Here is a 27,500-nt window from a genome sequence, read left to right as displayed (position 1 = left end):
CTGAATCATTCTGGCAAAATTACATGGCCCATCTTCTTGGTGAAAGAACAGGTGAATATTGATAAAGGAATCTGTACCCTGTGGCTTGAATTGCTGTCACTTGGCAGCTCAGAGAAACAGGACTCTTTTTTTTTTCCCCAAAGCATTGCTGTCACTCCCAGCTGACATTTGTCATTACTACTGGTCTGTATAAAAGCAAGTCTCTAGGGCTTAAAAATAGAGGTGACCACACCTCCAGCCAACCTTTCTGGTGACAAAAGCTTGTCTTCTTAGGGCTGAACTAAAGAGCATTACCAGCATGTCCTGATACAGGGAAAACATGTGTGGTTGCTGGAACTGAGCTTGTTCCCTGCTGCCCCTGCTGTGCAGGCTGGCTTGGAGTTGAGTTGGTAGCTCTTCCAGTTCTATGAGGGGTGCAGAGAGAATTCCTGAACAAAAAATAGAGACATGAATTCTGACCCATTTCATGTCTGTGTGATAGCTGCATCTGAGGGTTCCTGGAGAACCTGTGGCAGGGCCATTGCTGCTCATGGCTTTGTACCTGCATCAACAGATGATGCTCAAGTGGAATTTAAGACGACTTTGGCTAACTCAGTTCCCTTCTGTGGAGTATCCCTCCACCCTTGTCCCCAGCAAACCCAGCCTGCACTTGTGGCAGCTTTTCTAGTCATGGCTTGATCTAGTTGATGGTACCAATTTAATGCTCTTCCTTATTTCAGATGAAGGTTCCCTACTTGTACTTCCAAAGACTTTACTGCCCAGCCTAGCTGCAGTTTAGGTGGTCTCAAAGTTTATAGGACAGTTACTTTGGGGTTTAAATAAAACCCAGAAGCTTGGCTGCAGTTTCACAGGCTAGCATATGAGTGAGTGAGGGGGAAGGAGACATTAGGCAGAGGTCCAAGAAGAGGCTGATATACCAGTGTATTTTCTGTTTATTTTTATTGTTATTATTATTCTGAGTATTTTCTATTTGTACATGGCAATCACACGGAGTGTGACATTCCTAGGAGCTCAGTCCTGGACAGCCTGAGTCCCTGAAGAACCAAAATGCCTCTCACAGCACAGGCCCACCTGAGATGCACAGGCAGTGCTGGGCATTTGTAGGTGTGGGCATTGGCAGGGTCCCAGACCCTCCCTCCCTGCCTTCTGAACCCCAGAAAGGTGGGAAGGTGGGCATGGCATGCATGCTAGGTGGAAAGAAGCCGTGGTGGGTGACCACAGCTTTCCCACAGTGCCAGTGTGGCCTCTGCAGGCTTCTCTTCCCTCTCCCCCCGCTCCTTCCATGGAATTACTCATCCCTCAATGATACGCCTTTTTCTTCTGCTATGAAACACACTCATTATTTCTAGACTATTTTCCACTTCTTTCTGGATTTTTTTGTACCTTAAACTTTCACTGTCCTCAAGCATGACCAGAGACCTCGAGAGGACACAGCCTTACTTTGGGGCTTGTTTAAATATTAAACTAAAGTGTAGGAGGCAGAAGTTAAGGGCAGGACTTCTTGGCCATGTCTGGGGTTTTGAGCTCATTTCTGATCTTTCTAGAACAACAGAGACACTGTGGTGTTAATGTTAAGGATCCCTCTAGTTAGAAAATGTACAAAATGTACAGTAGAGTTACTGCTACTTACTTTTTAAATGTGCTTTATAAGAATGGCTGTAAGTGGGATTTATACAGTTTTACTTCTGTCAGCTGTGCTTCCTGCTCATTTCTGTCCTGATTTCTAGCTGTGTCTCGTTTTAGATGACCTCTTCATTACATTTTTAGGAATGCCTTACCACATATATCATAGGCTAACGTAATTAAAAACTGGTCTAGTCACATCTTATCTAACACTGAGGTAGGGGAGTAGTCTATTTATCAAAAACTGCGTATTTTTCCCTTTTAATGATCTAACAAAACTATTCAGAGAGGGACAGAAGCAAATCCAAAAAGACTTTCTGAAATGTCTTAAGCATCCACCTTAAATACTTCACACTTTCCTGGGAGATTTATGGAATACCAGGTATGATCTGACTGAGACCAAAAGGTGATTCAAAGCTTTCTGTGAACAAAAGAAAAGCAAACAGCCATTTTTCATAATTTGTAGAGAATTCAAGGAAAGAACAGAACATCTTTGATTTTGATTAGTAACTGGAAAAGGATGGGTGTATAAGGATGCCATATATGTAAAGAGGAAAAATTGCAGAAGTGAAAGTTGACAGTTACTGTTCTCTTGTATATTCCAGAGCCTTTATTTTAATCTTATGGAACTAAATATGTGGTTTTATATGTCTGCATATATCTTTAATCAAGTAGATATCTGGTATGATTAATATATTCCTTGTTATTCTGTCACTGAAAAAGTAGGCACTGAATTCTGAAGGGGAGGTGTTTATCAAGTATTCTATAATTCTATAATTTTATTTGTTTTCTTAAAACAGTTATGGTGCCAGTACAGTGAAGAACATTAAGGCAACATAGAACCACATTTACCACTCAATGGTATCAAGGTCACCACAGTTATTTCCTACTCTGTGTGAAAATAATACCGTGGTTTCTTACATGCCACTATTTAGTCCCTATGTGTAAATGCTGACTTTTTGGATGTGACCACTATAGTGTAATTATAATGAACTTTGAAAGAGGGATAAGGAATGAAAGTGAATGTTACTGAAAAGACAAGCAGTAGTAGTGGACAAATGCAGAACACTTTCTATTGCTGTCTCTTCAGTAGTTTCTTTTAAGTCTTATCATTGAACACACTGATACTTTGCAATGAAAGTCAAACTCACTTTCATTGACACTAAAAGGACAAGGACATATGACTTGGGCAATGCAACAGCATAGTGGTAGCTGTGAAATCCTGACATAGGAAAGGTAGGAAAATGCTATGCCTATCTACCAAAACATCATATACACTAGCTTTTATATTAAATCTTGACACAGCAACTTTGTCTATATTTAAGAGAGTGTCTGATGGTAGGATTGTGCTATCTTTTGTGTTCTACTCTGTCTTTATATGGGTGACAGGTTCAGTAGCTGTCTGAACATGGGGAGAGAAATCGAAGGCAGTGAAACTGCTGAAATAACACCAAGGAATAGTTTCCATTTCTTTTGCACTGAAAGAACTGTGAAAAGACCTGAAAGTACGTTTGCAGCAGCCAGAAACTGAAGAACTCACAGCTGTGGGTACAATTGATGCCCATCAATTCCCAGGCATTCTCCTCCCAGCTCCCTGTGGTGAATAGCAATTTTTTGCAAATGTATCTTAGGGCAGGAAAAGGTGCACAGGAGTGACCCTGGTGCAGGTTCCCAGTTTATTGAGGAGAGTGATAAGTATCAGAATTAGGCATGCTACAGATACCTTGCTTTTTATATGCAGCAACACTGAAGTGATCTCATCAACTATCTGAACATTCAGCAAGTCCAAAATCAAACGCTTGTGTGTCAGATATACACAGCTGTATTTGTACTGTTGCTCTATCTAAAGAACATGCCAATTGCTTTACTTAGAGTGAGTTGAGAGAGAGACTCATTACTAAGAACATGTATAGCATTATCAATTGAAAACATTATTGTTCTTTTCCTCAGTGGTTTTAGTGTCCTTGCTTATCCTTTCACAGGAGCCTGTGCTAATGTATCTTCAGAGAATGTGGGGCCTGATTTTCTACTCCCATGCACAGTGTGACATCACTGACACCTCTGCACAGTGGGTAGGTGTGTGAGTTGGCACGGGCAGGCAACCAAGACGACCACAAACTCAGGACTAGAATGCAAAGAGTAAATTTATTTCTATTACCTCACTAACTGAGGGATCCCCAAAGCAACACCCGGGCAGAAGTGCACTAGTGGAGATGCAGGCACCGTTAAACCCAGTCCATGCCAGAGGATCCCTGGCTTGCTGTTCACACAGGCTTATCAAGAGTTATTCCCAGCTGCAAGGTCACTCGAGCCACTTACAGTCCTCCTCGCCAGTCTTCCGCTTTTTAACCTGTTCCTCCCAACTTGCAACCCCCTTCCTCAAGAGACCACTGCTGCTGGGGCTGGAAATGTGGGATAGGAGATTTGCAGAGGCACTTGAAGCATATGGGAAAAGGAACAAACATATAAGCATATAATGCTTTAAGTGTCCCACCCCTCTTGCCAGGGAAGTAAACCACCCAGTTAGCCAGGCACCACCGACAGGTTGTGTGATTAGATGTAGTCCTGAAGATCTTGAATGATATCCTCCATGCCAACTGGTTCTGCAGGTCAAAGCAACACATGCCTTCAAACTCAGAACAGCATTTATGATGTTGAAGGGCGACGTAGCTCATCAGTAATCGATGTTGTAAGGTATACAGCAGTTACTCCCAAATTTAAGGCAACAGCTGCCTTGGATGTCCCAGTTAAACCTTGCCACGAGGGCACAAGCCAGCTGGTCTATAGTCACTTCTCAGAAAGAATAATAAGACATTAGTTACAGTAAAAAACAACCACACACAGGTATTTACATATTGATTTTGCAGAAATGTATATAAGATAAGCCGTCATGGTACAAGCCTACAAAGCACAAGAAGCCAGCCTGTGGTAAGGGAGGAAAAGAAGAGTGTCATCTCTGTCCTGTAACATATACGCTGTTGCTCCAGCTCCTTCAGCTAATATTGCTCCAGGCTTGGTAACTTGAGATGGGGTAATTGCCCACACAGATTGGAGACGTGTGGCTTGCCCTTTTTCAGATTGAATTTTGTTTGGATGTTGGGTTTGTGACACCAATAACATAGTTCCAATGCACCCCCCCCTAGATAATGCACAGGAAATCATCAAAGACACATGAAATACAAGAACTTGAGAATATGATATTAACAGAGGATGGAGAATAAAGGGGAATAGACAGAGTAGAGAACCATACTGTATTGTCAGGGGTTATTATATGAATGGTCACATCTAGATTAATAGGTTGTAGGATCCATTGGTGTAAAATTCCATTTCCCTTTGGCTAATATTTTGGGAGAGACACTATCTGGAGGATTTTTGGTCCTCACTGTGTTTCGTACTGAAGGTGTACAGTCACACTATCTTGGCCTGTGATTCTTTCAGTTTCTTGCAGTGCCCAAGCTATATTTTGAATTAATTTTCCCATTGGGGTAAAATATATAGCAGTGCTTTGGAATGCCTTGGACCAAAATTCTACAGATTTTTTTTATCTTTTGGTCCATTCATCTGCCTCAATCCCCACAAGGCTATATCATCTAGAATCATTACTTCTAATTCAAAAGGATTTCCTTGTCTAGGAGTGTATAATTGAAACTCTTTTGGAGTATGTGTGATCTATACCACATCCCTATCTGCTAACTCTGACTAAATCTCAATCTCAAAATCTGAGTACTCACTCCAGATATTTCCATCCCATTCCTTGGGATCCCGTGAAGATTTCAAAGTTGGAGCACGAACCTGGGAGATCAAAACCTTATTTTCCACATATTTATGCCTAGGTGACACCAGCTGCTGTATAGTGCATTGCTGCTCATAGCACTGCTCTGCTTGCGTGGTAGTGACTTCATGAGCGATCACGTTTGCAGCCTGTAAAGTCACAACTTCCTTTTCCAGCTCTCTCACTTTACTCAGCAACGCTGTAACTTCCCGTTCGAGAGCTCTAGCGTAGGTAACCAATTCCAGCTCCCTCACTTTGCTCTGCAGTGCTATGGCTTCACAGTCGCGAGCTCTGGCATAGGTGAGTAATTCCAGCTCGCTCACTTTACTCTGCAGGGCTATGACTTCGCGGTCTAGAGCTCTGAGACCGGTAGCCAACAGCCATCCCAGTCTCCCTGCTAGCTTGCGGGAGGACTTTGATGCCGCTTTCCACGGCAATCCGCGCATGGCAACCTCGACCCTGTGGGGGTTCACCACCACCCCGTCATCTATTTCGGGCCATGTCTCTGGAGTGGCCATTGTAGCCAGGAAAGTGGCCACGGGGGTCCAGCGCTCAGTACTGGGCCATCCTGGAATGTGGGGGTTCACCATCACAGCCTCCCCAGGCCCCGACTTTTTCAGCTTTTTCGGCTTTCTCAGCTTTTTTGATTTTTTGGCTAGCCATGGCATGGTTGCTCCTGGATCTGTGTGTAAGTCGGCACAGGCAGGCAGCAGGGACAGACACAAACTCTGGCTAGAACACAAAGAGTAAATTTATTTCTGTTACCTCACTAACGGGGGGATCCCTGAAGCAACGCCCAGGCAGAGGCACATGAGCAGGGACAGAGGCACCGTTAAACTCAGTCCAGACCACAGGATCACTGGCTGCTGTTCACACTGGTTTATCAAGGGTTATTCCCAGCTGCAAGGTGATTTACAGTCTTTCCCTCCAGTCTTCTGCTTTTAACCTGTTCCCCTAACAGAAGGAAATAAAGACACATCAGAACAGTAGCACTTTGTGCTAATTTACGTGTGTATTGCAAAAATACAAACGATTGTGCAAAGCAATGGAGAATCAGAGTGTGTAGGGCACTAGTTTTATATTATTTTTCCCCAAAATTACATGGCATGATCTTTTATCAGCCAAATTTGGCCAGAACTAAAACTTTCTGTAGTATAAAATGTGCAATTTACGGTGTTTACAAAGTATAACTTTTTACAGTGGAAGAAGGATGCCCAGCTGTATGTTCAGATACCACAATTACAAGGTAGGTGAGTGTGTGATCCAGTTGTTGTTTTACTAGGCTTTTAGCTATTTTCTGCCCTTGACTGGCATTAAGTTCACAGTCCTTCTGTTGAAAGAATTCTGATTGATTAAACATTTTTGTATTTTTTTACTTCCTGACATGTTTGAACAGCACTGCTGACTTGAATTTAGCTTGATGAGGCTAGTGAGCCTAGAAAACATGCAAAGCTTTTTGAAGTTAAATCCTCAACACACTGCACTACTGTGCTTATTCATCATGGGGGTTTTCACAGCTCTAGTCAGAATTTCAAAAGATTCCATAGCCAAAGAAAATACCAGACTTTAAGTAGCAGGACTTTCTTAAACTGTAGAGTAAATTTTGGCAAGTAGAGGAAGTAGTGTTTCAAAACTGTTTTCATTGTTGCTGTGTTTGTAGAAAAGTCCATAGGAGACAAACCAAAACCAAAATTAAGATTACTGTATTGAGAATAAATATACCAAAGGTCAGTTTTAAAAAAAATTTAGTAGGGCAGACTCTTTAATAGTGACCATTTCAGACACTGGGTTCTATTCAGTAACAGTCACTGATGAGTAGGTAGTATAATAGAAACAATGTGAGAGTCATCAGATCAATTTAAAATAATTCTGTAAATTCTTGAATGAAAATGAAACAAAGAAAACCACATTTGAGCTGATTTGTTTATGTAATTTCCTTATATTTAGTAGAGAAAGTGGCTTCTTTAGTCATATTTTTAATTATATTTAATCAAATGCATAAAACTGGTTCTCAGCTGCACAGGTGAAATCATACTGAAGACAGAGGATTAAATGAAATAGGTTGTAACTGTACTCAAACCTTGAAGGCGTAAGCTTTTTACTTTTAGGATACCATCAGAAAACGAGTGTCCTTCTAATCTGGCTCCTGCATGAAAAAATTGTGGGACAGGTAGACTCTTTCTCTAAGGGATAATATGAACATCAGTTGACATTTATACTGTGGAAGGATGAGTGTTGTTGCATTAAGGGTATGGGTATTCAGCAGAAAACAAACCTCCTTAAAGTCCAGCTGGTCCTCAGAGATCAGAGGGGCTGGGTGTGGCTGGGCTTAATTTCTGATTATAGTCAATAATCACTGTAGGGCTGGTCGAGTTCAAAAGAAGAACTTGCATGAGCACAGATGCAGAAGCAGTGCAGTTACCAATCCAGGAATATAGATCTGATCTTGTTCAATAAGGACTTTTCATGATCCAGATTCATGAATGTGTATTGAAGGTTTATTGAAGCAACAGGAAAGCAGGTTCAGGATTGCCGGTGATAAATGCACTGGCTACAGAGCGTTGATGTGTGCTGCAGCAGAAAGTACAGTGAGAGAGATTCTAATAGCACTATATATATATATCTATATATCTATATATGATGAATATTCCCGGGTATACTCCAACACAGTTGGAGGCACAAAACTCACCTAAAGGCGTCCCTTCAGGAGAGAGAGACAGTCTGTTGACAAATCCTGAGCAGGCAGAGATGTTTTCCCCCTTCAGAGGTGTTTCCCCTTCTAGAGGTGTTTTCCCCTTCTAGAGGTGTTTTCCCCTTCCAGAGGTGTTTTCCCCTTCCAGAAGTGGTTTCCCTCTCCAAAGGTGTTTTCCTCCTCCAAAGGTTTTTTCTCTTCTGGCCTGTTCTGCCCCGAAGCTCCCCTTTTATACTATAAGTTTTGGTCTGTTCCAAGGGGATGAAACAATCTCGTGTTTCATGATGGGTTTTGGTGACTTTGGTCATATATGTGTCGTAGATCCCATGTTCTCCTTCTTTTGAATCCCAAGGGATGTGTAAGTTAATATGTTAATGGAGCTTAATGAGAGTCTCTGTTACTCAGTCAGAATTTATAATTGAGAAAAGAGGTAGAATAAACACTTTGGCCCTCCTCCTCCACGTACTGAGGCGGCAGTAAAGGCTCTCTGACCTTCATCAGAGGCTCTTTGTGCACATCCTTATCTCCTTAACGAAACAGATTTATAACAAGTGTTGTTTTTCACAGTGAAGGGAGTGTGGCTATTGGTTGGTGCTGAGGCTTGATGTTCTCCTGTGCCTCACTGCAACAACACTGGGCCATGAGACCTCCGAGGTCTTGCTCAAGCCAGGTCCAAGATAAGCAAGAGGCCCAGCTCATGTTTTTCTCAACCAGTCTCATCAACTCTTCACTGTCTTAAAGCAACACTGTACAATTCTGACCATTTGCTGTTGAGCATGTAATAGTTATTGTGTAGGTGTTTCTTTTATATATTTTACTCAGTTATTTTATTATTTCATTTTCTGTTACCGTGTCAGAAGTGATAGTGAAGTAAGAATAGAGTCATTCCCTGTTCTAATACCAGTTATTATTATCTTTTGAAGTATAAATTAGAAGGGCAAGAGTGTGAACTAAGAGTCTTCCAGGTTTGTGGTTGGTATTTTGTCAGTGCGACCCCGTCTCACACCAGTGATCGGGCTCAGTAGGCGTTAGCACTGAGCTAACCAGGCTTGTGTCCCTGTGACAGTGCCAACAGCAGGAATGTCACTGCTCTAAAAACTTGCAAGATTGTGCACCAGGAAAGAGGCACTGTGCTTCAGAGTGATAGGAAACCACAAAAGCTGTCCATCTACTCCGTTGCATGCTGAAAGAGAGCGTGCACAGAACTAGCATTAGAAATAGTTTTTGCTGGCGTAAATATTGCATCTACTATTTTCTTAGACTCTTTTATAGCATAGCCTGCTGATAAACTGGAATGCAACCTATATGTGAGGAGAGATATGGACAAATAGGTGACCTGCTCTGAAGTTTTTGGTATATAAGGTCTTCCCTTTGATTATCTGTGTCTGGGTCGGTGAACAGAAATTCGGAACTTCCCTTGAGACAAGTAACATGCAATGTTTGCTCGTGTATTTGCTTCCCTTTCAAATATTCCACAGACTGTACAGACAAAAGACGGATTAGGCTTTGCATCAGATTTACTAGAGCTCTACCTCCTTGCCTTTGGACTCCAGCTTGCATTTTACACTCCTGTCTGAAGTTGCTGAAGAATTAAGCTTGTGTGTGCACTGCTTGTACATAACAGGCTTTCCCAAGTGACTATTTAGCACTATTAGAAAAAAAAAACAAAACAAAAAACAACAAACCAAGACTAGCAATAAGATTCTGGTAAATGTAAATGGATTCTATTTAAAAATTGCTCATGGCATCTTTTTGTAATGACCATCTTTTTGCTGCACGTGGAGTACTGTTGGCATTAGTGAACAGATTTTTAGGGATTTGGACCTGATTTGCATTTACAGTACAGATGTTTAGCACTTTTTGGCAGTGTAGTGGACTTAGACTAGGAAGAAATGTAAGGCAGGTACACTTCAAGCCTTCCTGCTACTGCTTGACTGGTGTGAATTGTGTAGATATCAAGGTACGCTCTTGTAGCATTCGTAGTTTAAAACTTCTAGTTCTGCATGGTATACCAGTGCCATCTACTATGTTTTAATCAGTTACATCAGATGTGAGTTTACAGCAGCAATTTGGAGCCAAACCTGAGCACAGTGATGATTTTGACTGCTTTTCTGTAAATGTTGTGTTTTGTGAAATACTCCTTTCTTTGGTGTCTGTCACTGGATAATGTTTTTTTAAATCCTCATCTGAATTTTTATGTGTTTATTTTTTAATTTCCTGTCAATAGAAATGGAATCAGTGGCTCTGTCTGTTATTAATATTTAAAATGTGGGTGTTTGGGTTTTTTTAACACACAAGCTGCTATGCCCCTTTAAATTTCCTTCAGTTTTTCTTTACCTCTAAACAATCTTTCATTACGAAGTTGTTTATCTGAGAAGAAAGTGAGACTGTCTCTTTGTATTGCTGAATAACATCACTCTTTTTCTCAAGAAGTCATTACACACTGACATCATATTGTTCTTCATTAGATGATCTGTTGCCTGAAAGTATCTTGGTGACACTGAACTTGAAAGCAACAAGAGTACAAGTGCTAGGATGCCTGGAGAGCAGAGACTGGCAATACCTTGCTCAAGCAGATATCCAAGATAATTTTAAAAAGGCATTAACAAATGCAAACCACCCCCACAGAGGTAATTTTCACCTCTGAATTTTTGCTTGTTTCATAGTCCAGCCCAGACTTCAGCCATCAGTGTTACAATGCTGGAAGCCAAGTCCTACCTAGCAACGATAGCCATGTGCAATAATTTAAACTTAAAGAAAAATAACACAGCTGCTGGTAGAGTAGTGTCCAGAGATTTCTAGGTGCTTTCCAACAATAAAAGGGTGGTTTCTGTCCAGAAAATGTATGTGTGTGCATGAAAAAGACCTTCAGTATTCACAAAGACCACAATTAGTGCTGTAATTGTCATTCCCTGATTAGTTGGACACCTTATATACCCAATGGATTTTATTTTCCTATTCATGAGTTACATGAGAAAAGATCACAATATAGTTGCTTGTGAAATCTGTGCAAGTATTACTTTGATTTGTGCTGTTTCACACATCATTTATTATGAACTTTCAAAATTCTTAATCATGTGACTGATTACATAGCTCTAGTGGTGAGTTTTAGTATGATGACTGGAGGAGAATTAGCCTCAAGTCTTTGTAAGTGTAAACATACCATGCAAAAAAAAAAAAAAAAGATTAGCTTTTCTTTCAGATAGTGTATTTTTCTCTTAATTGTACTGTTCTGGCTAATATTCCTGCCATGCACTTATTTAATGTAGAAGGAAGAACCAACATCCAAAGATGGCGAAAAAATTCTCCTGATCATCTCCAAACCCCAACCCCTGTAGGAGAAAACTGAAAAAAGTGTGTTTGCTTTGTTTTCCTCCACAGGTGGGGTCCCTTTCCTCAGGGAGAAGGGGTAACCTGACTGCAGTTGTCTCATAAACATCTTTATGATCATGGTAGTTTGTGGTTTTTTTTTTTTACTTATAATAAAACAGCAATGGAAGACTTAAAATGCATTACCCCTCAGAGCTATGAATTACACTCCCCTTCAGATGGGATGGTAGAAAGGAAGCTGTGCTGTGTGGCCCAGGGGGGTGTCCATAGTCTTCCTCGCTTATGCAACATGTCCCACCTGTTGTTTCAAGTTCCCTGTTCCCACTTAGCTCCAGCTGCAGTTGATACTCTTCCAGATCAGGCATTCCTGTGGCCACTAAAACACTGGTTGCACAGAAAGTAATATTAGGTGAAGTTCCTACAGCCATTATCCTTTCCAAATATCTTTTGACTTATGAGGAGCCAGAGCCACGTGGCTCATTAATTGTCCTCTGATTACCAACAAGGGCTCTGCCAGCTGTGGGGGGTGCAGTGGAATTCCAGCTTGGGAATCCCTGGTACACAGTAATCAAACACAGAGCTTGAACGGTTAATGCTCTGTTTGCAGATCCTATTGGATAACTACTGAAGTTGCGTGGGTGAAATAGATAAAGTTGGGAAGTCTGCAATAGAAGTGTTTGCCTTTATACTTATTTACTCACTGTTGTTGCCTTTGTACAATAATATCTTTTCCCTGAAGGTCTTTGAAAAATTCAATCACAAAATAGAAAAAGAGTATGTTTGTTCTGGGTAAAATTTGGAAGCATTGTTCTGATGACACCTGTAAAACATAATTATAACTCCCATAGCTGCTTCCTCTCATATTTAGAGAGGAAAATTCTTTGCCTCTAATCTCAGGTGCATACCTGTGGAAGGCTTAGATTCCTTCAAGCAGTATCAAAGTAATGATAACAGTGTGCAGCTGCTGACTGTCTTTTACTTGTTGTTACTCACCCAGCTGTTTAGAGGAGAAGAAAAAGAGAGAGAATATCTCTAATCAGCCATATGGCACAAAGTTCTATTTGCCACAGTAAGTTAAAACTGGTCAGCATCTTGAATGCAAATTTTGACATAGCTTTCCAGGAGTGCTAGATATAAGGGAAAACAAGATCAGATATATTTAATTCACATTATTTTATTTTATGTATAGAAATAGTTTATTCTGTCTCAGCGAAGTTTCCACAACTTGAGTCTGCTATACCCAAAAGAAGAGCATGGAGTGCAGATCTCAGCCCCTGATTTGGGTCCTAAGAGGTAAATTAAGAACTGTCGAGATTGCATTTCAGATTTCTACAGTGCAGTGTCACTTTGCTTATACATCGTACATTATACAAGTTAGTATTCTGGATCAGACAACTGGGCCATGAAATCTAGAAGACGTTTTTAGTACTTGTTGATGTTTGTAGTGCATATAACCAGTAGTTTTTTCATTAAGAAAAGTTTAATTTTGTCCCTGTTTTTAAATTGAACAAGAAGTATAGATTTTAAATAAGGGGAAAAAAGATTTTTGTCTTAAAACCCCCTCTGTCTTTTTGAGGGCAGGTGAATGTTAGAGGAGAAGTGAGGGACTCTTATGTGTTTAAAGTCAAGCTTTAAAAATTGGCTTGACTTTTAAAATTTAGCAAAGTCCAATTTTTAAAGCTTTTTCTGCTACTTCATGTGTGCATATGTCTGGAACTTCTTTGGTTATGGACATATTGAGTTCAAATATAGTGTTTGGTAGACTCAATGTCTTCCCAAAATGTAAAAGGTAGGAGCACACCTGTGTATGTAGCGTTGGGAGCATGACTTTAAAAACTGAGAGGGATTGTAACCCTATTAATGTTGCTTCTCACAATACCACTACAGTGCTTTTTTTAACTCTGAAACCTACTCTGTTTCCAAAGGATTTAAGGATATGATTAATTTTGTCTCCTTGCAATATACTTAAAAACAGTTTCCAGAAAGAATAATACCGAGTTCTTCCAAGTGTCTTTAAAGCATAGATCTCAAAGATCTCAATTCCTGATTTGCTGCTTAATTGTTCTCAGTATTTATGTTCTGTGTATTTGTTTACATTAAACACTGATAATCTAGACATAGTAAGATACCATCCATTTAAGACATTTTTTATATAAGTTCTGATCAGTAGGATGAGTGTTTTAGATGAAGCTGTTTTGGGGTACTGGTTTGCAGAGATATTAAGCTGGGATAGAAAGTATTGTGATTGGTAAGCCAGAATAGTTTTTCTGGTTGATGCCATAAAAAATCACTGTGTACTAATGTTACTTAAAAAAGAGACATGCTTTTTCCATTTGGGTAATGATTCTGGGTAGTATAATCCAGATGAGTGGTTAGGTCTCCTGTATTTTAAACAATCTCTCTTCTGTGATTCTTAATGTCCTTTGACTTGCTCTTCATAAGGTATCAAGAAATGTTTGATCAGATAAGAAACTTGTTTTCTAAGAATAGCTGCTTGAGTGGTTCTGCACTGTTTTACAAATTTGTAATTTCATATGGTAAGGTGTTATCTCTTAAAAAATAAGCCTTGACCCATATAATCAGTACAATTGTTTGTTTCCTTATAGAAGCACTAAAATTAAAACTATCAAGAGAGGATTCAAAAAAAGATTTTTCCACAGAATATAATTCCTTCATCTGATGGCCCATCTTGCTATTCTTCTCACTGTTTCCATTGCTGTTACTTAAAAGGCTTTGACAAATATAATAGACTTTGCATAATGATGCCATTGTAAGTCACTTCCAGCATATTATACTGTGCAGTTAAAATTACTCTTGCGATTACTACTCTCCAGTGCTTCTACTTTATCATGGTACCAAATGAAATTAAGAATAGGCATATTCTTTCCTCTGCTTACCAATATTAAAAAAAATTAATCTTAAATAACATTGTTGTAATTTATTCACTTAAAATTCCTTTTGGATCTTTTTTTCCCCACAGATCATTAAGAATTATCTTGCTGTATAAATAGATTTAAAAAAAATTAGAATATATACATTTTCTGATAAAATTACTGTGAAGTTGGGAGCATCTTGTAAATACTTTCTTCAGGGGACAAGACAATGTCATACACTGAAGGACTGTTCTGTAGTAATAGATATAGAATGGAAAGAACCATACTTTATTTCAATACCACATTTTCACTAGTGACCCAAAGTGTGTGGTTATGTATCTGCAGGTTCTAGATCTGTGCATGCCCCCTTGGCAGAATCTGCCTCTATTGTCTTTTAACCCAAGATGACAGCTTTGTTAGTTTTGATGTAGTTAGTTTTTTCCCTTAGTGACTAAGCTGGAAAAATAAGGAAGCTTTTTACCCCTTATTTCTTATTTTCCCATGAATAATAGTTCTAGAAGATGAGTGTTCTATTGCATATGATGAGAATACCCTAAATAAAATGGTATTATTACAGGAGTTAATAATGCAATGGTGAAAATATTCAAAAACAATGAGGTAAGTGAATAATGCAAAATACCATACTTTGGGGGGGTTTTATATGTGGAAAATACTTGCTTTTCCTGTGATACTGGCTGCATCATATAAAAATGGAAGTCTTGGCTGTGGAAGTCCAGCTCAACATTGGTGCTTTGTAGGAGCAGATACCCAGGATTTCTGACATGTCCCAGTTTTTTTATGCTACATGGAGTGGTGGGCAACAGTCTTCTGGAAGGGTCTTCCCTGTAAATGGATGTAACTGGGGAACTGCCCTTATGTATTTTGTTGTGTCTGGAATACAGTAACTCTAAACCTAAGCTACAAGAGGAAAACAGACAGCCAAAATGACAATGCAGTATGGTCACCTCCAACTGGATGGGAAGCTACCAAATCATTGATCTGATGTGTCCCACTTATAGTACATGACGTGTTCAGGAAACATGCACTGTGGTTGCTTCACTGCTGTCTGCCCAAAATCATAGTCTGTAAAGCTCAGTCCTTGAAGACTCAGCTCTGACATGCCACCTCTCTTATTCTTCACTAGAATGCATTTATATTTAAGGATACTTAAGGCTACAGTTGCTTTATAACAATCTGCTAGTCTGGAGCAGAGGAGACAAGAAGTTCTAAGCATGCTGTACTGCAGACTGCTCCCTCTTGAGTCCCCTGCACTGTGACTCCTGTCAGAAACATCTGATGTCTACCAAAAATCTGCTTTAGTTGTAAAATCTGCTGGTAGAATTGTCTCAAGGAAGTCAGAAGGCAGACAAGCCAGCAGCTTTTGTTTCTCTTGCCCTAACACCTCGTGAAAAGGGTGTCTTCTGCCTCACAACTCTTCTTTAAGGTTTCGGAGATCTTTTGGGCGTCTGTGCCAATAGCAGTCTCAAACTACTGGTTTAGACAATTAGATTAAAAAAGTATTCCTCTACGTGTTTTAGCTTTCAAATAAGTCTTCATAACCTTCCTTTTCCTTTGGGCCTCAGATACTGAATAGCTTAAACTTTGGTCTCAACTGTATTGACCTTGTCTCACAAGCCCTTAACCAGGGTTAACAGAGTTTACCTGGTTAAGGAAGGATCGCAGGGTTTATGGAGTTCAGGCTTTGGTCAGCATTAACCCCCTAATCTGTTTCTTTCTGAAATGCTGACAGTCTTTGATCATGCACTGCACATTTAATAGTTTCACTCATGACTTCCATTGCCAGAGTTAACTGAAAACTGTTAAAAACATTAGGGGTTTTTAATTCTGTATTGTCAAGAACGAAGCTGCATTCTGCCTGGTGTCTGTCTTGCTGTCACTCATTGCTTGCAGTCTCAGAAGGAAGCACTGTTTATGCTTCTCCTGTCTTCCATGTGTTCAGTTTCAAATCCGGGAAGGTTTTTAACTTTCCCTTAGAAGATTTTCTTAGTTATTTTGCTATTTACTTTTAGTATGATGTGATATTCAGCAATCAGCCAGAGCTTCCAATGGCTGAAGAAATCTGTTTGGGATCTGGTTCCAGTTGACTCTGTGTAGTGACAAGAACTTCCTAATGTCCCAATCAGATGTTTTGTTCTAGGGCCTGGATGTGATGTGCCACTGAGTTGTGGATAGGTTATCCTGGTCCTTTCATGATTCTGCTGGTGGTCCACAGCTGTCATCTTCATTTGGGATGAGAGGTGAATAGAGTCTAAACCGATTGGTACTTTTCTCTCTTGCTTGTTTGTTTTGCTTATTTATTTATTTTAGTACTGAGGAGAGATTTCAGATTGAGAGCCACTGAGTTTGAAGACTGACTTTGTTGCCACAGCAGAGGCAGGGCATAGTTCCCACATGTCATCAAGCCAGTGCATTCTTATACCTACCAACCAACTCTTAGCTGATGATGGCTGTTTTTCACCACATGTAAGCAGGCTCTAACCATCAATCTTTAGGTGGAATATTCTGTATGGTATTAGCAGTTCCTACAGTCTCATTTGGTTTGAGGTGAGCTTTGGAAAGATGATGTTTGTGAGGATCTTTGTTCTTCCTTTCATTTTATAGCACATTATTATTGTTTACCTCTGTATTTCTGTGTACTGCTTATACTAGGGGTTGGTACCTGTGTAACTGTTGCACCTCTTGCTGATTTTCTCTTAAACGTATTTTTGTCCCTAGTGTACTGGCAAAAGCCACATGATGTTAATCAGGTGTCCTATTGCTGAGAGGGCCTTTAGGGAGGAATTTTTTTCCTGGTAGTTACTCTTGGAGAAGTATTAGCTAATGATGTGATCAGGTCTTAGGGTTTATAAGTAAGGACTATGTACAATAAGTACAGTAAAGTTCTATAAGTCTTGCCAAATTTAGTTAATTGCTCAAATGCCTGGATACCTGTATAAAGTCAGCCATTAGAAATGGATGCATCTTTATGCTACTAACAGTGTGTCAAGTACTTTGCTGTCTTTGGTTTTAGAGGACGTCTTGGGAAAGTCTGTTTGACTGTCTGCATAGTATGGACTCAAAAGCTTTAAAGATTTCTCTCCATGCATGTTTCTTTGTAGATGGTGTCCACTTCTTATCACACATCTTATGCTCCTTTGTTTTTGGAGTCTATTTTACCTTGTCTTTTGATGTTTTCTATAGAGATCTGTGTTTTATTCCAGGATGGACAGACCTGTTTATAGTAACACATTATTTCAGCTATTCGTAAAATAAAAATATTTAACCAGCATCACTGGGTCAGTTTCTCCATGTCTAACACATAAACAGCTAACTTTTACACTAATTTTTTTTTTTAGTTGATAAATCTCAAAACAATTGGAGCAGAGGTAAAAATATTGCTAATTCTATTCAACAGTTTGCAAAACTTAGGCAATAAATACAAAAGAATTGGCCTGAGGTCATTCAGTATTCCAGTGGAAGAGCCAGTGGAGCAACTCCTGAGTTTCAGTCTAGTGATTTATATGCTAGCCTATATTGAGTTTCTGTAGCTGGATTCTGTAGTTCTTTTTTTAGAAAATTGCAGATCTTTCTGCAGCCAGTATTCATCATGGATAGGTTCAAAGTAAAAGTATTATTGTATCTGCTATCAAGTAGGTTGATAACTCTATATTTGCATCATTCTTCTTGAACTGACTGAGACCATTTTTTTTTCTGTCACACAATGGCAAGTGTCCAGTACATTGAAATAGATGCAACTACAACAGAAATTAGTGTGAGTTTTTAACCAGACAGCTTTAGTAAGTAGTGGCTGCTGAGGTTGATGGCTAAAGCAGCACTAGTTGTTCAACTTGACAACTGATGGAATCTCCTAGAATAGTTTTAATTTGATATGTTGACTGATATATAACCATAAGCAATGTTCAGATTGCTAGAACACCCTTCACATTTCCATTAATTAAAGGGTAGATGTCTCTTTTATTAGTTGGTGTTAAGTTTATTTCCATTTAAGATGTTCTGTGTTTTGGAGAGGCCTTTAACAATTGTTAACAACCAAATGGTTAGTTGAAGTGCTAGTACCTAATCTCACCTCCAGTTTACTTGCTTTTCTGGCTGTCCAAGGGATCATAAAATACTCTCTCACCTTGTAGAAGTTCACTACCTACTGGTTGACTGGTTGTAGAGGAACACACATCAGTTTAATGAACTTGTGTTAACATCCAGGAGAAACTGGTTCAGAGATAAAAATCAGTTGTTAATTGGCAGAGTAGATTCATTTAATCTCTGAGGAAAGAGAACATCAGTAAAAAATATCATTACATCTGATGCTGAGGCTGTATGGGTGGCCTTCCAGTCATAAGCTTGACTGAATTTAATATTTATTCCAATGTACCTTTTAATTTCAATTATTTTCTGGGAACTTTTTAGATATCCATTATGGAAATTTAGGAAATTTGCTTCTTACCATGCATTCTTCTCTTCTTAGCCTGAAAGGAACTGTACTGTTAATAAAAGCTGTAATTTCCTATTTAAATATAAATATGCTTTTCCCCAAAATTATGGCATATTTTGTCAAATGAAAATAGTGGGTAACATCAAACTAAGTCCTATCCCATAGCACTGTTTTAATCAGGTTTTAAAAAGTCCAAGAAATTGTTCTATTTGACAATTTTGACTTGGAAAGAGAAACCTAATACTAAGTAGTAATGAAAGCCCAACCCAGTCAATGTCACTGAAGTCATCAACCCAGTTACTGTTGATGCTCATGGATTCACAGAGTCTGATTGAAGTTACAAGGTGTTGTTTTAATGATCTTATGCAAGCAACTGGCAATTCTACACAGTTGAGGTGAGTAGTGTGTGTGTATTTCAGAAAGTAGGTACATGATGATATTTTAATAAAGCATAGCCAGATCTGTTAAATAATAGTGTGTACAAGCCCAAATACAGGTGACAGTTCTCAAGAACTCATATATTATTTCTGGGGGATACAGGGTGTACAAATACCAGAATTTACTTTGAAGAAGAAGAATATCCACAGATATTATTAGATTTATTAATTTATTAAGGTAACCACAGGTCATATTGCATTTTGTGAGCCACAAAATGATTCTTATTCTGAACAACCCTTTAATTTGGAAGATATTACTTTCCTGGGCTTAAAACACTGGGGTCCTAGTTTCTGGCAATATTCTCTTCCCTTGGAGGCTGCTGTTGGATTGAAATCTGTTGTTGGTGCCATACAGTCACTGCTGGGTTATCAAGTTGTACACTGGTGATTCATATCTAAATTATGTTCCTTTCTTTTTCTTTGTTTTAAATCATATTTAAAATTGTAAATAAAGCTACTTTAGACTTTCTTATATGTTCCACTCCAGTTGAAGTGAAACGTCTCTTTTGGTGCCAGGACGTTGTAGAAACTTAAACTGGCACAGTTCCTCTGAAATCATCAATCATTCCGATGTACCAGAGGTCTGGATTAGGTCTTAGTTTTCACAAATTTAACAGATTTTTTTTAAGTAAGGAGAAAAGAAAAAGATGACAGACAGAAATGATTAAGAAAAATAAAATAGCAGCTAATTTAATCAAAAGCATATATGCCAATAAAACCAAGTACAACTGTCAAAAGGAAATAAACAAAACAAAGCAAGAATTCTATAATTTGACATGTTTGCTTGACAGATAGTACTTTTTGGACCAGCACTTGTGCTGGTGTAAAGTGGTATAAGCATATAAATGCCAATGGAATTTGCTGATTGTCCCCACTGAGAATCTGGTCCCTGTTATTTAAAATAAGGATTGTATCAGGTGTTCCTCTGTTCATTCAAAAAGCAATTAACTTCTGAATTAAAAGGCTCTCAAGGTGTTTTCATAAAATCATGCTGGCCATAGCACAAGGTTCCTATTTAATCAAGGCATCTTTGAATTGTGAAACTTTTCCTACTTGAATTTCTAACATAATTTTCCATGGTTATATTCTAAGTGCCAGCCACAAAAAAATCCTGTTTGTTCTTTCTTTTGGGTCAGTCACCACTTGGGTGTTTATGAAAGGATTGATGTATATACTGTCCAAAAGGATTTGGTAGGGGGTAGATTTGAATCACAAAAGTGATTATGTTATTTTACTTAGGAAAAAGTCTTTTTTGTACCCTTTACCATATAAAAAAAAAAAGATAAAATCCTATGTAAATAATAAGTGTTTTCCCTGTAATGAATGTTCCTTTCATTCTGCATTTCTGTATAATATTGGAAATTGTGTTTTTATTAGAAGAGGTGTTGGATGGAAGCCAACAATTTTTTCTTTTAACTTGATATTTTGGGCTCTGATCTTTGTTAAAACTACAATGGCATGTATCTAGTACAGTCAGAGGTCATTTCTATAGCTACTACCATTTCCTATCATTTCTGGGGAATGTTTGTTTTCAAAACAAAGAATTGGGTTAAAGCTTAAGTATCGTATTTCAGAACATATTTCAAACTGAAATTAAGAATGCTAAAACCTTTCCTTTAAAGGTCAGATGATATTTATTATTATTATAAAAATGATCTGTGATTTATGAATTTAACTTCTCGTAAACCTCCTTTGTAACAGAATATGCAGTCAGAAGCTTAACATTACATTGTTTTCCTTTGACAACGTATCCACGAGACCACTGCAGCTGTTCCTTTACTCACAATAGCAGATTAATTAACACAATCATATGCTGTTGGCTCCTACTCAATGAGTAGGTCTGCAGTGGGATAGATAGGTAAATCCTTTAAATGTGTATGAGATAAAGAATATACTATAGTAGTTTCATAACTAGCCAGTTTTGCTTCTGACTAGTCAGCCCTATCAGCAATGGTTCACTGACTACAGAAGCTGTGAGCTTACATTTCAAAGGCAGCCACACCTATTACAGAGCAATAATGCCTGAATCATTGCAAAACTCAAATATGTAAAAGCACAGGCACGCTCAGAATTCACCATATTTGCTAAAATAACAGGCAATCTGCTTCAAGCATTTTGAGTTTATAGAGTAACCAGGAAAAAAAGAAGGGACATTTTTGTTGGCTGCTTCATTTAAAAAAAAAAAAAAAAAAAAAGTTCAATCACTGCTTTCCTTTAATATCTTAATCTGGTCATTATTCACTTTTTACCCACTGTGTATTAGAAATACTTGTAAGCAGCGGCCATGGCATCAGTTTTAAGCACCAGAAGAATTTTTCATCCATTTCTCTGTGTGTGCTAATGAACATGTGAGCAGCTAAATCTCCTTTTCCTAAACAAACAATCATCAGCACCATGTAAGTATTTATTTGGCAACTTTAGCTGACATCTTAGTAGATGCTAAAACCTTTGTTACCAGTAATATAGCTCCTTTTTTTATTTTTCCATTTATTTTTATTTTTTTGGTTTGGTTTGTATTGGGGTATTTTTAACTTTAAAGAGAAATAACCTTTTGGGGAAAGAGGTAAGCATCACATTTAAGAAAATGTCCTTCAGGCTTTCCACTACAACCCATGAGAAATAATAATTGTATGCTTTGTTACATCGTTTACACACAAACTGAGAGCACGGCAAACTACTACATTGAAATTGTCTCATTTAAGGGACAAAGAAAACTCATTGTGAGACCTCTTTTCTGAAAAAAAAAAAAAAGCTAAACCACTTGCTAGTTTAAATCATAGAAGTCCTTTCTGGTCCATTTTTTACTGCAGTTGTGGTTATGTCCTTTTACATATTCTATGAGTTTTATGTAATGGTATAAATATGCATTTTGATCATAATAAAACATAAAAAGTAGAGAACATGACTGATTTTGAATGGAGGGTTTTGCTTGCACAGGAACAGCAGCATTAGACTTACAGATGGGAGAAAACCAAGTTCAGAATCTTTTTGTGCAGTACAGTTGTTGAAAAATAAACACTTTAATAGCACCCAGCTTTATATCTGAGAGTCCTTCTGAGTACCCAAAGCTAGTATTTTTGAGAAGAAAAAACGGAGCTGGTGAGCCGGCTCCAGTTTACTCAAAGATGAAAGCAGGCAGATTTTTGGGGAGACAAAGTGGATAGAAAATTTCCTTAACTTCTTCTGAGTGCTTCTGCTCCTTTCTCTGAGAGCAGAATATGCTCTCAGGTATTTCAGGTACAGTTTCTCTGACAAAAATAACTGTAAAGAGAAGCTTCTGCTGCCTTCAGCCTTCTCATTTCCCGGGACTGATGTACTTGCACTGGGCAGCAGGGTCGTGCCCTGCAGAGTAGGAGCTGCAGCACTTTCTCCCTCAGGCTGGCTCAGGAGGCCCAGGAGGAGATGAGGGTACAGCAAATGGGTGAGGGGGTGCCAGGGCAGTGTGGGAGATCACACTGAGTAAGGCTGACTGACAGATGATAACATCAGTGTGTGTGCTATGACCGCTTGGTACCAGGGATACTGAACTTAATTCATCAAGGCATCTGGATGATATATAATTTCAAGATGTAGTAGTGTTACCCTATACAATCCAGGGGGTTATCTCATTATTTAAATAGGAAGGGGAGGTTCAAGAATTTTAGTGGAGAGTATTACTCAACAGATGACTATTACTCAACCTTATTAATTGTATATTTATAATATATTTCCTACTTTATATATATATATATTATTAGATTCATTGTACTGATGAGCAGCTGAAATCAAAGGAACTGAGAATCTTATTTTCAGTTGAAAAAGCAGTAGCTGCCAGGTAGTGAACTCTTCTGAAAAATCACTTGCTTTTAACCATCCTGCCTAAAGTTACAGGCTTATCTCACTGCACTGTTGGATCTAGAACAAATGCCTTGACTCTTGATCAAAGAAACAAAAGGCACCATCCTATATGGTATCAGTGCTGGGAACTGTGCTCAGGTGTGCTGTGATTTACAGACTGGATTCCAGTTCTCTCTGGATTGCTCCAGTGCTATGAGACTCAGGTGCTACAGGAGTTTTTTTCAGCAGGCTAAGAAACATGTTTGGCCACTTGTCAGACTAAAGACCATGCCCTGCTTTTCTCAGAAGGAGAATTTTCCATAATTTAGTTTGTGTAATTACCTTCTTTAAGCCTAAATTGTCCATGCAGTTTCAATTTGATACAATTTTTCTTACTCTGTTTTCTAACTCTCTGTTGTTTCAGATCCTTTTAAATAATTGTTGCTTTCTGTCCCTGTGACAGGTGAAGAGGTGCCTGTGTAAACATACCTGCTGCAACCTCTGTTGGACTTTGTATTCTATTAAGATAAAAGTGTTTAAATTTATATGAAAATATTAAGCTCTTAGTGAAATTTATCTGGAGATAGACTCAAAGGCTCTCCATCTTCTGTCATCCCAACCCAAATTTAGGATCTGAAAATCTTTCCTCTTTTGATAGATTGTACTTGTCTTACCTGGTAGTTTCTATGTTTTAAAGTTCCCTCTGAATTTATGTTAAGGATTCCTGTTTTCCAGGACTTACAGTGAAATAGTTGGAAATGTCTTTTCCTGTTCTGTGATGCAACAGCAATGTTTTGTGGGGCTCTTATTGAACAATGCAGAAGACCACTGCCAATGGATGGAACTTCCCACCACTGGGAATTGCTGCAATAAAGGTTCCTTGAGAAGTTTTTGAGAACAAAGAGGTACTTGATAAAAGCAAGAAAATGGAAAGCTTAGAAAACAAGGTCATAGAGAGGCCCATCAGTTTGTACCTGCACAACAGCCTGTGGATAAGGATTGTGTTTTTTATATTAGAATAAGGTGTTCATTTTTGTCAAGTCCACTCTGCAATTATAAATATTTTATTCAGTGTAACTTTGCAAGTGTCTTGCAATGTGCATTTCTTATAACAATCTATATATGGAGTGGCACAGTAATATTGATTTGTGTGATAGCTTCTACCTGTGATGTTTGTCCTTCAGTCTGTCGGGTCATATGTGCTGCAATGAGTTGAACATATAGCTTTAAATATTTAGGTTTACTTTAGTCTACTTCAAGGTTATTGTTGATGTTATGGGGCTGGGATAGAATTTGGAATAAAATCAAATGAGCTTCTTTTTTCCACAAACTTTTCTGTAAGCCCAGGTAAGTAATTCTATATTTATGTAGTCTTTATAGTTCCTGCTGTTCTAAAATACAGATGGGCTTTCTTTGTTGAATGCATTGAGATCTGTGGATAAACATTTGTGCACAAAAGCTAAATGGTGGCAGTGCCGTGGTTTGTGGTGTGTTGAGCTCAGGAAAGCTGAGCTGAGCCCCACCCCTCTGGTTTTTAATATTTAAACAGGATAGTTGGTGATTTCTGTTTCAAACTGCATCCAAATAGTATTCTCTGAGTTTGTAGCAGATGAATTAGTTCCCACTTTATCACTAGTTATCAAAACTTCAATTAACAGTAAATTCATACTGGGGATAATAGAAGTTTTGTAGAGTTGTTTTTTTTTTTCTCATGGATAGTCATCAGAAGACTTGAGTATGCAAACCTTTCAGGATTCCTTTTGGCCTTTGGCTAAGGAGGGTTAAGCTTTTTTAATTTTACTGACCTAAAACATTTCTAATGTTCTCTCCTTTAAAATTAAGGGGACTTTATTTAATTATGAATTAGAGGATTTGGTCAAAAATATCTTTGCACCCAACTATCCAAAAGCCCAGAAATACCACTAAAATAAGCATGGTATTATCTGTACTTATCAAATTGTCTATTTTCTTTAGCTACTAACTGTATCCTCCAGCACTGAAAGGTGCGTCACACAAACCTGTATTTCTTTAGAAATGTATGGTTAGGAGTTTCTAAAAGATGACTGTCAGGGGTTGAGTCATCAGTGGCATCATGGTTAAATTCCCACCAAAAAAAAATTATTAACCTCTGACATTGACCTTTATAATAAACTTGCTTTTTATCACAACATTTGTAAGGTGCAGGACAGACTCATGTTGGTTTACAGGTCTGTCCTTCACCACAATAGCACAGTGCTGGCCATGGCAGAATCACTTCACAGGTACATTGAGTTCCATGCTTCCCTGTTTGCTGTAATGGGTATCTTGAAAAGTAAACAAATAATTTATTTCCTTAATGTTATTTTTTCCCTAAAAACAAATATTGAATTTGTTTCTTAAAAAGAAAAAAAAAAATCTTAAACCAAACAACACTATTAAATATGAGATAAGTGTAGACTGGGAATAATTGTTTTGAGTTTAGCTTCAGTAATTGAGCTTGAGGTTTGTTGCTTGCTCTGCTCCTGAAAAAGAATTTGTACCTAAAAAACATTTCTGCTTTTTCAGATTATGTTAACTGTTTTGGTATTAGTTAAGTTTTAATATAAGCTGTTACTTCTTGCAAATTCTGCTGTGTTTATGTCCTTTAGTTCATCATAGCTGTAACAGCATTATTGCTATAAAATATAGTAGAGAATTGCAGTAAAAATTACTGAAACATATTCTACCTTTAAAATTGAATGAGGCTTCTATTGACATCAGCATTAAAAGGCCAAACTGAGAAGATATCATTACTGACACAGAGGAACATTTTGCCTTTGTTCATAGTGAGTTATTAGTGAGGCATGCCTTGTACATGTTTCCCCAAAGACTCCAAAATTTCCACATGTTACTTCCATTCCCAGCTTCTGTGTTCTGAAAACCCTACTGTGTTTAACCCAGGGACTCTTTCACAACTCATGAAGCACATAAGTTTCCCAAAACCAAATCCTGGTTTCGCTGAGCTCTAAGCAAAAATGCAGCTCAAACAACACACTGGGCTGTGACTGGACCGTGAAAAACACCACCCAGTTCTCAGTGTTAAGAGATGGAAAACTTTGTTCCCTTCCCATTCTGGTACCACGCTGAGAAAAGGGCTGAGTTTCTGAGCTTGGACAGCTTTGAAATGAGGAGCTGGTGGAAATGAGATCGTGATTGTGAAGTACTAGAAGGATTTTCTGTGTCTGGTGGCCCAGGTTGCAAACAAGCTCTGCCTGGTGCTTTTCCTGAACGTGTCTGCAAGAAGTCAAACTCCCAACAGCCAGGAAAGAGAGAGAACTGATTTGACAATTAATCTCAGGCTTGTTGATGGAGGTCAGGGCTGCAGGGTTTCAGCATCAGCTGTGATTTTTACTTTGACAAAGTTTTTTTTGCAACTTAAGTGCTACTTAAATACATAGTTTTTTCCTTACTGTGTTTGTTAATACGTTGGTTTATATTTGAAATACTGAGAAATACTTCTTTGTTGGAAGTAGGTGTTTTTGTGGAGTAAGATAGATGACATGAAATAATGCTGATTTTCCCCCCATTCAGGGTATGTTCCTAAGGTTGTAGGGAGTGTAAAAATCATAAGGGATATATAATGAAAATTATCAAGGTGGCAATTAGCTGGATGAATGCAATGGAATAGTTTTTTTGCTATATTCTTGTGCTAGTATTTCCATCTCAGTAACAAACGTAAAATTGTTTGATGTAGGCCATGGAAATGGGATGTTTGCATCCAACAGTCCTGCAGAAAGCCACAGAGAAGAGCAGTGCAGATCTGAGCCTTGATGTGCTATACTGCTTGATGGTGTACAGTGCATACTCCAGGAGAGTTTTGTTCAGGTGTCTTAATGGGCTTTGACAGGTTGTTTGTAGCTTAATTTACAAATGAATTTGATTAAAGAGCTCAATGAAAGAGTCTATATTCAAGTCTGGATTTGAAGTTGTGGTCTACTAAAATGAAATGGAGGCTCCCAAATTAACACCTCAGGAAATATTTGATTATCTTCATAGTTTGGGATTGTTTTCCACCCAGATAGTCTGTGAAGTACAAATAAATAAGCTACCCCTTTTGCCACCATTATCAATGACAAGGCTTTTATTTGACTGTAATATTACAGGCATTATCATAAGCTGAAGTGTCTTGTGCTGAGTTGTACACAGGTCTAGTTCAGTTATAGTTGGGGGATGAAAAATTGTCTTTGTTCTTTCTGTTCCAATTTCTAACCCCCAAAAAGCCTCTTCAGGCCATGGGCTGTGAAGGAGCCATGGAGGGAGGAACAAGGCCACAGATATGTGAAGCCAGTGCCAGGAGATGTTTATACTCAGCAATAAATGAGTGAGGTACTGCAGACTTCACAGAATGACTGTACTTTTTCTGTTGTGCTGGAATTCTGGACCTCTTAGAGTTTCAGCAAGTAGGAACTTAAATGAAGGTTAAGCTAAAGGCCAGGAGCATGTTTTAATATGTATATAGGTTTTGTTGTTTTGAATCTTTCCTTGATTC

General features: G+C 38.5%; 2 protein-coding genes across 12 annotated transcripts in view; one reads left to right on the top strand and one right to left on the bottom strand.

Moving 5' to 3' along the window:
- Positions 1-27,500, top strand: part of ZNF536 (zinc finger protein 536) — a 344,508-nt gene that overhangs the window by 167,472 nt on the left and 149,536 nt on the right. The window lies entirely within an intron of this gene.
- LOC113992356 lies at positions 3,750-8,479 on the bottom strand. Of its 2 annotated transcripts, XM_039381494.1 has the most exons (3): positions 8,085-8,479; positions 7,671-7,966; positions 3,750-6,349 (listed from the first exon to the last, which is right to left on the bottom strand). In XM_039381494.1, the coding sequence occupies exon 3, from the start codon at positions 6,061-6,063 to the stop codon at positions 5,323-5,325; it is 741 nt and encodes a 246-aa protein (XP_039237428.1). In that variant the 5' UTR covers positions 6,064-6,349; positions 7,671-7,966; positions 8,085-8,479; the 3' UTR covers positions 3,750-5,322. The 2 variants fall into 2 exon arrangements, with proteins under 2 accessions (XP_039237428.1, XP_027585363.1); XM_027729562.2 differs by lacking the exon at positions 7,671-7,966.

The sequence above is a fragment of the Pipra filicauda genome, unplaced genomic scaffold (assembly GCF_003945595.2).
Source record: "Pipra filicauda isolate LSUMZ 115617 unplaced genomic scaffold, ASM394559v2 scaffold227_size1260479_pilon, whole genome shotgun sequence".
Classification (NCBI taxonomy): Eukaryota; Metazoa; Chordata; class Aves; order Passeriformes; family Pipridae; genus Pipra; species Pipra filicauda.
Note: the sequence above shows the minus strand (reverse complement) of the source record. Positions and strands in the feature narration are given on the sequence as shown.